The following is a 12,856-nucleotide window of genomic DNA, read 5'->3' on the forward strand; positions in this document are numbered from 1 at the left end:
GTGTCCATATACGGCCGATACTACTTACTTCCGTATACTTCCCGATACTACTAGTATCTTTCGTATACTCTGCCATAGTTATTCATCTCTATCGAACTTTTTATCTCGGAAGTGATAATGCACATAGTGACAAAACTGTCTATATAGACGTAAATAATAAAATGACGATCTACTTCACGGCACATTACCAAAAATCCTCAGTGGAAATAATGGGAACGAAGGACACAATTTAGTTTCTTCGTTTTGAAGGAAAAAGATATATATATATATATATATATATATATATATATATATATATATATAACCGTTACTCTGTTGGTATGATATTTGTAATACTCGAGTTTCCGACAATATGATTAGTGCAATATCGGTGTGAATCAGAATGACTTCGCATAGATCTCTGTAATATTTTCTTTGTCACATCAACGTGTCGTATTTCAATATTATGACGGATAAACATATCATTATCGCATCGAATTTAGATTCCATAGAATGTGCTTTGTTTGTTTTCTGTCGTATTTATTGGTCACGCGATTTTGTCTTCGTGATCAATATCCAACGAAGACGAAGCCTTAGATTGATTAATTGAAAAAAAAAAGACAAAGTGTGTCTTAAGTATTTAAGGGTTTCTTTTCCTATGTGTTTACAAAGATTTATGCTATGAATTTTCATAGTCATAATTTTTGTTCGATTTTGGCAATCAAGGTCTCATTCGAAAGATAAAAATTCTTTAAACGAAATTATCGTTTCCGATTTTCAAAATAGGCTCTTACATATCTTAAAATATTATTCTTGAAAATTAATCAGTTTTAGACACGATTTTTGCAAAAAAAAAACATTTTTTCAAAAATCGTACCTCTGCTTCCTTGTTCCAATAAGGTAGGAGAAAATGATTCCTGTTACTTGTTCTTACCGCGTCTAGTTAGATATACAGCTTTTGTTTCTGTCTATTTATGGATATTCGCCTAGAGTGATAGTTAGTGAACTTAGATAAGTAATGGGAAACAGATTGATTGATGCTGGAGACTATGTGACATGAGGAAGAGAAGTTGTCTATCTCTAGCCTAAAGGATACGTTATCGTTGCTTTCCAGCAACAAGAATATCATTGAGCATGGAAAAAGAAAATTTGAGTAGAATTATAAAAAGCGACATGTCACATTGTTGATAGAGTCACTGTTGAAATTATCTATTCTCCACAATTTAGTATTATTTACTTTCAATTTTGTCCTGACAAATCACTTTACTCACAAACGTTGAAGCGTAATTGTTTTTCTCTTCCAATTATTTCACTTTATCAAAAAATATATATAGTTTTTAAATTATTTTAAATATTTTGCATTAATTATATTTTATTTATTATTCTCGTAAATTGTACGTGATATCGATAATTCACAGTAATATTAAAATATGCACTTTGTAAACTTGAAGATAACATTTTCATCTCTTTTGTTACAGAGGTTTTGGATTCATCACGTTTGCAGATCCTGCAAGTGTAGACAAAGTGCTGGCGCAGGGTAATCACGAGCTAGACGGAAAAAAGGTCAGTTCATGACATCATTATCCAATAATCATTTAATCGAAAAGTATCAATAATTTTGTTTATCGTGAATTCAATGACTTTGATAACCGGTCACAAAGGAAAATCTCTCGCGTACGAATTAAAATTATCATTAAAACTCATCAATACTCAACTACTCTTTATGTATATATCCTTTCACCTCGAAAATATTGGACAAGCGAAGAGACGTAATTTACAACTGGAGCATCTGTTATAAAGTTTCTAACAATCTATCTCTACATCGACCTGCATCCTCGAACGATTTCGACAATTTGCAATGTGTTGAAAGTTGGATCTCATCTTTTAATATAGCTCTAAAGTAAAAGTACGTATGCATGGCGACTTAATAGAACGGAAATAGAAAGATAATACCTAATCGCAAATAAGATGGGATCGTTAAGAGCAGCACGTTGATTCGTACGAGTTGCAACACTCTCGTTTCTCGTATTCTATTACGCACTAATTAGGGGATCATTAGCTTGCCGCGACTAACGATCACTTAAGGTCGTGCGATAAGATAGAGAAATATGGAATGGGTTGAGATAAAAGAGCGGTGTATGTGTGTGTAAATGTGTCTACAATGTATTCAAGTTGGATTACGAACGTTCTATAGAAGGAAGACGAACGATGCATCGGCTACCCGTAATCGTTCGTTCGGAACACGGTTGGTATGAAAAAAATTGTTGAATTTCTATTACCTTCTCGCCACTGTTCCACACGCTTTCTTGTGCACGAATCCAACGTTAAATGTGTGTCGTGAGAGTAATTAATTTTCCATGTTCTACTCGACTCTCTCGTTTCGATATAATTGAAAGATCACGCTGCGAGCTAATTGATCAAACTGATAGATAAATATTGCATTTGTCTACGTATTACATATGGTGTGCCCCGTTGCATAGCGCAAAATTATTACTTTACCAGAGAGAAAGAATTGAAAGCGGAAGAGAAAAAAGAACTACAGGGTAGTTCTGTGTGTGTGTGTGTGAAAAATTTTGTAAAAGTGTATATTGCAATTTTGATTATCTTAAAACAATTTAAACTGAAATTTATTTCTATATGATCATACAAGGATTCAGAAGAAATTATATTGGATAACAAAATTAAATGAATTAAATAGAAAATGTATGCGTTTATATTATAAATTCTTTTTTACATGAACAAATAAAAAGCAAGATATTATGCACCATTATTTTCAAAAATTCAAACTAATTGTAGTAAAGATGAGTTGTTGTTTTTAGCAAATATGACTCTTCTTTCTGTATATTCAAAAGGAAAAGATCAGAAGAAAAGAATATTTAAGAGGAAAATCGGAGATATGATTCCGTGAGGATAATATCATAAGACAGAAACTGAGCTGGCGAGAAACAGAGAAATATAATTGCGAACATTAGCTGTCCACGATAGCATATAAGTATATAAGGAATGTAAGTATTGTCTAGGAAAGTACACCACGAATACATATTAACCGGTAGTTCATGGGGCTCATGTTATATCCAAGTCCACATAAATTTTGCGTAATTTGCTCAGCTAATGCAAATTGCTAAAGGAATGGGTGGAGAGAAGAGAAGAGAGGGAGAGAGGAGACTAAGAAACAAATACACAGACAGACAGATAGATATACTAAAGCTTTCTTGATAGCAGAAGGGAATATATTATAGTGCTTTATAAAGAAATAATATGCGTTGTATTAAAATTCTATTATTCTGGTTTCTCTTTCTCTTTCTCTCTCTCTTTCTCTCTCTCTCTCTCTCTCTCTCTCTTTCTCTCTCTTCTTTCTCGTTTAAAAAAGAGAAAGGATGAAGAAGAAAGAGAAGACGAAGGATGATTAAAAAGAGAATGAGACATAGGTCACTTGTTGTAAAATAAAAGCACTTAAAAGTATTCTTACGTTATTATCGTTGTCTTTTGTCCACTAGTGAATTTTGTTATATTAATTAGCGGATCACTCATTTTGCTTGCGGTAATGAACACTTTCATGCGATTCTTGAAAGCCCCATCGTCTTGTATTGCTTGTACCAAAAAAAGTATAACAAAGGATCGAAAGAAGCTACCTGAGTTCTGCTGAAGCTTCTCGGATAGATCAGAACTGTGAAGTAATCTCGTGTTGTTTAAATCTGAAAAAGGGTGAGGAAACAATAGAGTGAGTGTGATACATTAAGGTTATATAGTTCTTTTCGCAAAACTCTAAATTACCTAAAGTAAGTTAAGTTCGAACTCAAAGAAACTTCAAAGATTAAATTGTCATCTTAAGATAATCAGCAAATCTATATCAATAAAATGAAAGAGATTAGCATCTCTTAAACGTAACGAACGATGATCATATATTATGTAGGCAACAGGAAAAGCGAACGTATTTCGGAAAATCAACGGTAGTTCACAGAAGAGCGATTTTGCGAATCGATGTGGTAGCGCTTCTCTCTATTTGGTCGAGACAATGATTTCGCAACGTGCTGCGTAAGCGCCTACGGCGGAACAATGCTGATGGGTGATCAGAATGGCCGTCAGATTGCGCTTAATCGGGCTGAGTCCTGATTAAAAAATGCACGAATCGCAGGGCTTGTAGCCCGCGCATCCTCATTTACGTTCCGTTTAATCTCGGCGTTGGTACTGGAAGTGGTTAAATCAGTCGAAACCGAGCATATTCTCTCGCTAAAAGAATCATCTTTTCAATATGAGATCCGTGTTTTTTACCTAGTTAGAGGATGTGTACATATCTATGTAAATATCTCTTTATAATTAAATTTTAATTCGAAATTAAATTATTTTTACAAACGATATCATTGTTGATTTGTTTTGTATGGGATTTAAATTGTAGAGATGAGCAGGTATTTCGTTATTCAATGAAATGATCCATTTTTTTCACTAACGAGATATTAATTGTTTATTTCATCGGAAATCAAAGATGTGATCGAAATTTTTGAAATTATATTGGCTCGGAGCTGATGGTCAGTTTTTAACTAGATTTTTTTTTTTAATTATGTATCATTAAGGATGAGAACGCTGAACGGAACGTTATCTGATCGCAGAATGGATCTAACGCCCTGTGGGATTTTACGCGTATGATAATGGAGGCATCTGAGCCTCATTAACATTTTCGATTTATGAGGAACGAAAACGATGCTTTCACGAAAACAAATTGCATCTCTAAATTTGAATGGCCCGCTATGTTGCTCATTGTTGATAAAACAGATTTTCTCATGAAATGGAGGAAAAAAATAGAAAAGTAAGGGAGAGAGATAGAACTGAAGCACGTCATATTGTGGTAAATAGACTTGGAAAGGTCAATTCGTGTGGCAAAAGTACGTTGGACGCTTTCCACGTTTCATCAATAAATTATAATAGTCTCGTGGAATTGACATCTACGAAATAATCGACTTTTGGTAATCGACTTTTGTTAATGTCCAGCAGTATAGAGTCTTGAGTCAGCAGTTGCATACTTTTTTAGAAATATACTAGAAGATCGATTAATGTGGATGAGTATCGAAGGAATTGGGATATTCCTAAAAACCGCATTTTGTATGCGTTTCCAATAACAACAACCACTCCAGTAACGTTTGATGTTGCAGAAATATCTTTCTTGAAAATCATCCTTTTCACTTCCTCTATTTTTCAATCTGTCTTCCGAATTTTCTTGTGATCTCCGAAGTAATTCCGGTGTCTACTTGTCTATCACTTGTCACGACTTATCATTTACGAAGAGATCCTCTTCTTATTTCCGAATTTTTCTTGCTTTTAATTCAATTAATCAATTATTCATTAATTGATTAATTACTCAAGGGGGAATAAATATTCAAATTCCACTTGTGATTATATTTTTTCTTTGTTCGGGATCTAACAATTGAAGTTTATCAATTCATTATAGTTTTCCAGATCATTGCTTATCGATATAAAATCTACTCGGTAAAGACACATCCTCACTTCCATGATTTTCAGTGAACCATAGGTACTAATTAATCCTTAATGAACGTTATTAGTTCTTCTTTTCGATTATTTTTTTTCACTATATAAGGCCCAGTGTTATAACTCCATAATAAATGTAAAAAGAACTAATTTTGTTAAACATGAAGCGTCCAGTTTTGTTTATAATTCATTTTTCTCTCACATATATCAAAACAAGGATTTGTATCTCAAGATTTTCTGAACACTCGAAAACAATGAAAAATAAGTAACGTCTCTCATCCGTGGAATAATTTATTTGAAGAGTCCGAAGCCACTAAGTCCTGCGGAAATTGTCTACACTCCCTTACAGAACTCCGGCTACCCTTGGTTTTCTCTTCTTCCTTCTTGTCACCACCCTTTTTCCTTTTCTTCAATCCTCCTAGTTGGCGAATCCGCATACCAGATCCTCCGAACTCCGCACATTTCTTTCTTTCTTCATTTCTTTCACTCACTCTCTCTCTCTTTCTCTCTTTCTCTCTCTCTCTCTCTCTCTCTCTCTCTCTATCTATCTATCTATCTATCTCTCTTTCCTCTTTCTTTCCTTCCCGAGTGAATCAACAATACCAGAAGCGTCCATTGTCGAATGCTTTTAAATTTGAAATACAAACCGTCTGCCTTATCCGTCGCTTTTCCACTTCTTCTTTCACCTTCTCATCCTACTAGCAACAGCAGTAGTAACAACATCACAGAGACATTCGCATCCCCCCTTCGAAAAGGAGTTTTCATTCGCATTTCCTTTTCTGTATCTCTTCTTCGTTTCTATACTGACACGCGCGTCTTTCTCACACTCTCCTACAGAGCTATAGCTATATTTTTCAATTATCTCTCGACTTTAGATTGCCGCGCGTGCATCTTGTAAGCGAGAAAAATTTGAAGGCTATGAGAAGAAGAAAAGAAAATTATCTTTGCACGATACTCGTCGTATCGAAAAGATCCAAGAAACGATTAGAAAAAGAAAAAACGGAGAAAGAGAAAGTTATTATAATCTTTCATTACTCTTTCCATCTTTATGTCTATCTTGTAAAAAACCGTAGCGTCGTATTAATATTTCCGACAAATTTATGTTCAGTTGAATTTAAAAGCATTCATTAAAAAAGTTCGTAAGCTCTCCAGGAACAAGGAAACTCTTTGCACAGTGTGAGAGGAATAGGAGAAGGTAAAAAGGGCGGAGGGAAAAATTGCTCACTTTTAAATCTTGATTTAGCAAAGTTTACCGTTTACGGTTTATGAAGACGTATTCCAACACTCTGCCGAGAAAGTTCCGGTTATCGTGTCCGCGAATTAAGTTGATAGAGTTGTGCTGCAGCATCTGTTCAGCGCAGTTTAACTCATTTGCTTCTTAAATCGCGTATTACTTAAACAGGAAAATTAGCACGTATCGGTTGTTTCTTCGATTAAAAGAGTATTTCATTAATTATAAAAATACGAATTTATTTTAACTTCATTGTTTTCAATTTTTACTAAGTAAAAATCGAATGGTTTATTCGAGATCGAGTGGTAAGTATAACGAATCGTATCACTGTAAATATACGACACGTGCGAAGAAACTCGATTGTATATATTGTGTAAGGGTGTGATCTTTTATCAGGAAGCATCGTTTCGATCAAACATTAGTCATACGTAAAGCGACGTCGCTCAATAAACTTAAGAATGATTTTCGAAGGTTTCTCGTCACTCACACATAGACGGTAAGAGCTCGAACCCTCCCTCGTTGCCTTTAATGCCTCGCCCTTTGATTTCCGGCTTCGAGGAAACACGATACCGTTAATGGCTCGTAACATCCGCGCCAAGTTTTCCGCGTAACCTCTTTTCCTGTGAAGGAATAAACCGTCCCTGTTGGTTTAGCTATCCGTGAAGAGAGTGAAGGAACAGCAGAGAAAATAAGAGAGAGAAAAAGAGGTAGAGAAAATAAGAGAGGTTAGAAGAGTATGAAGAGGAAGGGAAAGACAAAGACAGATAATATGCAGATCAGTAATATTCTTTCTTTATTTTTTCATTTTTAGTTTCTATTTATAAATTACGAAAAGAGATTACGTTTTACGAATTCGTCATTTCTTAAACTTCTTACGTGGTATAATATTGCAAAGAAGTATATTAAGGAAAAATTTAACGCAATTTAATCTGTTTTTGAATGTGCTTTTTGAAGAGAGGGACAAATATCAACTCTTTCTCTTTCTCTCTCTCTCTCTTTCTCTCTCTCTCTCTCTTTCTCTCTCTCTCTCTTTCTCTCTCTCTCTCTTTTTCTCTCTCTCTCTCTCTTTCTCTCTCTCTCTCTCTCTCTCTCTCTCTCTTTCTCTCTCTCTTCCTAGTACTCTAATGAAGTGGACAAAAAGTATAGTGGAGTTAGAAATAGGACGAAACAGATAATATCTACAGATCAAAATTGAAAATCCTAGAATAGTATCTATAAAAAAAACTAATATTCCAATAGTGGATTTTAGAACTGCCAGGTGTAACATCGCGGTGTGTAGATAATTGGGTACATATTTATATATGTATGCGTAATATGGCAATTGCCAGTACCGGTTTAGAAATAAACGATTTGCATTTGCGTTTGCGCAATTCTGCAAATAACATTCACTCTCAACAGCAGTATACGTATTGCTAGTAAGTTTGTCCGTATAAATCAGTCGTACCCAACGTATAAAATGACATGAAAATGAAGTGTCGGGAAATCCTAACACGCGAATCAGCTGATTTATGCAGTGTGAATTAAATTTTAAAGCGACCCGCGGTAGATATTTAATCGCCGCTGGTAACACAACGTAGAAATCTCTACTCTTGTTCTCTCTCTTTCTCTCTATTTCTCTCTGGTTCTATGTGAACGAGGAAATGTAAAATGTAGATAAATAATTATTTATTCTTTTGACGTCATAAATTATCGTCATATATATATAAGTTGTATTATTGTATTTCGTGCTTCCCTTTGTTACTTTTGTTTCATTGTCTACCCTATCATTCTTCATTTCTAAATAAAATTTAAGAAGATATTGCTTAAAACATTGATGAACAACTTTGTTTCCGCCGCGAGCCGTACGGTCTTCACCGTTAATCTATTCGTTCTCTACTATTTAAGTTTACTAGCCATCACTTCATGCAACAAAAGCCGTATGCAGCTTCTCACACCTTACTTGGTGTAGCATACGAATAGGTAAAACATAGGTAATATATGTGTGGTTGTAAGGAAAAACGCTGCATATCACATGATGTCACTTTCGAGATAATTTCAGTTACAAGTTTTGTGTACCAATTCTTTTTATTAGCAGTGTTTTCTTGATTTCTTTTTAATATTTAAATTCAAATAATGACTGTTCATAAAGCAAAAAGTAACAAGAGATTGAAATGAAAGCCATGCAGTTTACGTGAAATAGCTATGTCAAATAGAAGGATTCGTTTTCTACCACTTTACCAAAGCAGACAAGTAGGGGCTTGAATCACCAGTTGTCTACCTATGGCTTAGAAAATTCCACAGACTAATTGACCGTACGATCGAAACGCGTATAGTACGCACATTGTGCACCGCTCCCCATCGTGAGTGTGAAATACCGCGAACATGCTATGTGCAGCAGGTACCATCTGTAGCGGTTTGTGAAATATAAATAATTAGTATGATGTATAAGCGGACTGCGGCCAGTTGTTATAAAAGCGATATATCGATCTAGGGTTGTGCCTTTATTTCTACGAGAGCCCAGATTATAAATGTTAAATTAACCTTTCCAAGTGCGATTTATATCCAACAATTTAGAGAAAATAAATGTCGAAAGGGATGAAATTAAAGGAAATTTTTTCCTCTAAATTTATTTCTTTCGTGGCTCGATACAATTTTCTTATCGTTTTTCTTCTAAAAAAAGGAGCGTGTTTATTTCATATTAGCGTGGGAAGCATACAAGCCGTTAATAACGATCCAATTTTTGAATCTCACTCAGAAAACAGAGAGAAAGAAACAATATCGAGTTTCGCTTCTAAGAAACAAGCCCTAAAAGGGTCGTTATTCTTTTTTTCCACGTAACTCGAGCATTTTTTAACCAGTCTATATAAAAGATAATTCTTGACTCTCACGACATTCGCACAAATATTCAAATCATGTTACTTTGTAAAATTTATTTTTAAATAGAATTAATACGTAGCTATCTTGTTGTTATTAAAGAATACCGATTAAATATCGAGGAAAAATTCATTTCTTTGTTTACACTAAATCAATTTCATCTGAATACTAAATATTAATAAATTTCAAAAAAAAAAAATATATCTATTTATTATATATTTTTATTTTTGTTCATCGTAAGATTATTACAGGAATGTTGATTTTCATATAATTTTCGAGCTGCAATCACTTGGTGTTCTCATAAAAACTTCATGTCGTAAGTCGAAGCACAAAAATAACGTCATCGGTGAATGAAAAAGATTTCCAGGCTGAAGGGTAAAATTAAGGAGCTGCCGGAACTTTTTTTCGAGCTATTGCTTGGGCCACGAGAAGAACAGAGAATGAAAGGGAGAAAAAACAGCAAAAAAACGAGAGAAGATATTATATGAAACCGAATATGAGTGAATTCTTTAAAAATATATATATGTATATATACGTATGTACAGTCTTATATATACATATATATATATATATAATATTGTTCTCCTTTTCTTTCTGATATTTTTTCGGAATATTCAAAAAAAAAAGAAGTCGATAAAGCAAATGCATCGAAGCAAAAACAAGTAGATTCACAGCGCTGTCCAGTTTCCGAGAAAAGAGAAAGAGAGAAATGCGTATATACGTTGCATATTAGCCCTAGCATCCCTTTTTCTGGATTTCCCTCTCTATTTTCCTCTTTCGCTCTCTTGCTTCATAGAGCCACATGCTCGGACGATCCATTTCCAGATTAAACATGCGTAAAACTCCAGTCTCGTGCGGAGGACTGCGCACACAAGAAGTGTCTCCCTTCTCTCTCTCTCTCTCTCTTTCTCTCTTTCTCTCTTTTCCCTCGGCTCGACTGTTCCAACCTCTTCCTCCTCTTTTCCTTTTCTGTTGCCACCTCCGTCTTGTTCGCTTTTTCGTACCTTTCTATTTTCTTCTCAACGCATATAGTCATTCCTATTCCGTTTTGGGTATGAACGTAGACAATGACGGACGACATTCGAAAAGGAAGCTACATGTGAAAATATTCTATAGGGTTAAAAGACTCGTCAGGACAAATCCGTTGGTTCGTAAAACAACTGCCAAGTTTCTCCTGTAGACGGCTGGCTGACAAAAGTATATATCTACATAGATTTCTAGCTAGCAAGAATACAAAGAAGAGTTTTCAGATCTCGCGTAGAAAATTCCATTTATTCGTATGTATGTATATACAAATATTATTTTCGATATCTTATGACAAATTAAAAAACGTTTAGTTATATGCTGATATAATATTAATTCGAGAATATTAAACAATTTTATAAATAAAATTATTGATTTTCATAGATTTTGATTTGATGATATTATAACCTTTTTAAAAAAAATATTCGAGAGTAAGACTCGTTAATTTAAATTAGAAATTTCTTATAAAAGTAGTAGTAGCTTTTTGAACAATGAGACGTAGATGTTAAAAACGTCCTTCTAAGGCCAAGGTCGAGAGTAATATTGATTGTTAAGCTTAATGAGACATTCTCAGTGTGTGTTTTCGTATGTGTAAATGGAGCACGTCTCGTCTAAATGGGAGTATGTACGTATGTATATTTATATATATACAAAAGTAGACCGCTCGTATGAATATGAGTGCGATAAAAGTGGGGATAACGTGACGACATGAGAGATGTGCGCGAGGAATAAGAAGCTCATCAGTAATGGTGCGATATAAAAGTGAAAGAGAAGAAATAGACATAGAAGCTCTTTAAAGGGCCCGAGAGGTTGAGAGCAAAGTTTCACTTCGGTCTGTATATTAGTAGATGAGAAAAGCGGATAATTTATATGAATAGGATATGAAAGGAAATGTACGTCTTAATTGTGAACGCGATTTTTAATATTTTCTGAATTGTGTGTATTCACAATGTGTTGTGTGTATTTCAATAATGAACTTTATTTGGTCTCCATTTCTCTCTTTCTCTCTCTCTCTCTCTCTCTCTCTCTCTCTCTCTCCTCTTTATTATTGTTTATTATGGAAGAGAAAGTACAGAGAGGAACGAGCAATGCTTAGAAAAGAAGAAGAAAAACTGAATAACGCGGGGCTAACAGCTTCTCGAGCAATGTATATCAATTTGAATAATGGTTCGTTCGATATCGACCTAAGAATCTTGAAAGAAACAACGAAACATGAAATCTTTCCGAAAGGATGATGAAGCTTATGTTCTTTTGAAACGAGTACCTTTTTGACTTCTCGCACAAATAAAATAACTGTCTTGCTCGATCATGAGTAACGTGAGTTTCCTTGTAAATAAGTAAAAATACTTGTTGAGTTTTGTGTTTTAACGGTTCGATAATGTAGAGCAATAAAATATATAAAAAAATAAATTGGACGATGTTTCGCAAGATGTTTCACTAATAAGATATCAATTTTAATTTAACTGTAATATTAATTATACTGTGATATTAATGATATGAGCTGTGATATTAATGATATAAAGCTCAAAAAGTTGATCATTCAACCGTTAAATCAAAGTATATAATCGTCGTTGAGTTGAGGTTTGTTTTGAAAACTCGAAACACCTTTATAAGAATTTTTATCAGGCAAAGTACAATAATTGAAGCATGTGTTTTCCTTCTCACACAGCAGAAATTGGTTACGGACTTTGGAATCAGCCGGGACACTGTGGCTACTACGCTGGGAACCTAAAAGGGTGTTGTCGATTATCGAAGTTGAAGCTTTCCAGTTAATTGCGTAGTTCGTCGGCTTTGCCCATAAATGTCCGAATTATTGGAAACACTCGATCGATGAGTGTTAAATACGCGGACCGCTTCAAAGCCATTTTGTGGCGCCTTCCTCGACATCGAGGACTTCCCAATGGATTTCCACGCTGCGAAGGGCTATCTACAAGTTAGCTACTTCCAAGTGGAATCCTTCTATTTCTGCGAGTAGAATTGTGACTTTCAAAATGGAGAAGTAAGCGATAGATAATTATTCTAACGATTGCAAGTGTGTTAGTGATTTTGTGTGTATCAAAAAACATCGACAGAGTAAAATTAAAATGAAGATGAAAAAGAAAGAGAGATTTTGTTGTTCCACCCGTTTAAATAATTCATAAGCAATATCGCACCATGGTCACGGTCACGTCTTGGCTTCCTTTCTGATTGGCTTGAATTTACGATCCATTGTCGCCTGATTGGCCACGCTTGTGCGACGGATGGTGGCTTCGTAAAGAAAAGCACTTTATCGTCTGAAAGCATTGACGT

General features: G+C 34.6%; 1 protein-coding gene across 7 annotated transcripts in view; it reads left to right on the forward strand.

Moving 5' to 3' along the window:
- LOC124433218 (RNA-binding protein Musashi homolog Rbp6) overlaps nucleotides 1–12,856 on the forward strand; it is a 586,211-nt gene that overhangs the window by 338,328 nt on the left and 235,027 nt on the right. For 6 of the 7 annotated variants that reach the window (XM_046982961.1, XM_046982962.1, XM_046982960.1 and 3 more), the window contains one exon: nucleotides 1,458–1,542. In XM_046982961.1, the coding sequence (XP_046838917.1) occupies nucleotides 1,458–1,542 (85 nt within the window). Of the gene's footprint in view, nucleotides 1–1,457; nucleotides 1,543–12,856 lie in introns of those variants that run through there. The other variant, XM_046982967.1, reaches the window with a different exon arrangement.

Source organism: Vespa crabro, chromosome 2 (assembly GCF_910589235.1).
Source record: "Vespa crabro chromosome 2, iyVesCrab1.2, whole genome shotgun sequence".
In the NCBI taxonomy this organism is placed as follows: domain Eukaryota; kingdom Metazoa; phylum Arthropoda; class Insecta; order Hymenoptera; family Vespidae; genus Vespa; species Vespa crabro.